Genomic DNA, 567 nt, shown 5'->3' on the forward strand with positions numbered 1-567 from the left:
GCAGGGAAATGGCACATCGTCGCTCTGGCCTCTGACTCGGAGGGCTTCCTCCGAAGGAAGGACGAGCTGAAGATGGCAATGGCCAACGTCACGGTCCTGAGAGGGGGCGACCTGAAGGTGTCCTTTGCAATTCCCTCGTAAGTGCCAAGTGCTTTTTCCCCTGAGCTTCACCGACTGACCTCCCTGGGCTGTCACCTGTGGGTGTGCGCCTCGGTGCACCCAGCACCCACCAGAGACCTGTGCGGGGCGGGAGGCAGGACCATCAGCACCGTGATTTAAAACAAGGGCTTGGGGGAGCTGAGTCATGGGGACCCCTTCTTCAGGGCAGACCAGACAGGCTCAGGATGGCACCAGCCAGGAGCGGTGCCACCACGGAGGCTGAGACGCCGTGCTGCTCCCAGCAGGGACACAGCAGGGTGATAAGGGACCCGACTTTCCCAGTTTTCCCAGCAGGACCAGCCTCATCCCAGAAGCTCAAAGCATGAGCAAGGGACCGTCTGTGTGATCCCACAGAACAATCCTTGGGTGCCAGCACTGCCGCACCAGGCACCCATTGCTCCCAGGGTG

The 567-nt window shown here is 61.4% G+C and overlaps 1 protein-coding gene across 1 annotated transcript in view; it reads left to right on the plus strand.

Annotated features, from left to right (window-relative positions):
• LOC104281500 (extracellular fatty acid-binding protein-like) overlaps window positions 1-567 on the plus strand; it is a gene marked incomplete at its 5' end in the record, with an annotated part of 8,131 nt that overhangs the window by 2,489 nt on the left and 5,075 nt on the right. The window contains one exon of the mRNA XM_009879507.1: window positions 5-137. Coding sequence (XP_009877809.1) covers window positions 5-137 — 133 coding nt within the window. The remainder of the gene's footprint in view (window positions 1-4; window positions 138-567) is intronic.

Source organism: Apaloderma vittatum, unplaced genomic scaffold (genome assembly GCF_000703405.1).
Source record: "Apaloderma vittatum isolate BGI_N311 unplaced genomic scaffold, ASM70340v1 scaffold25362, whole genome shotgun sequence".
NCBI lineage: Eukaryota > Metazoa > Chordata > Aves > Trogoniformes > Trogonidae > Apaloderma > Apaloderma vittatum.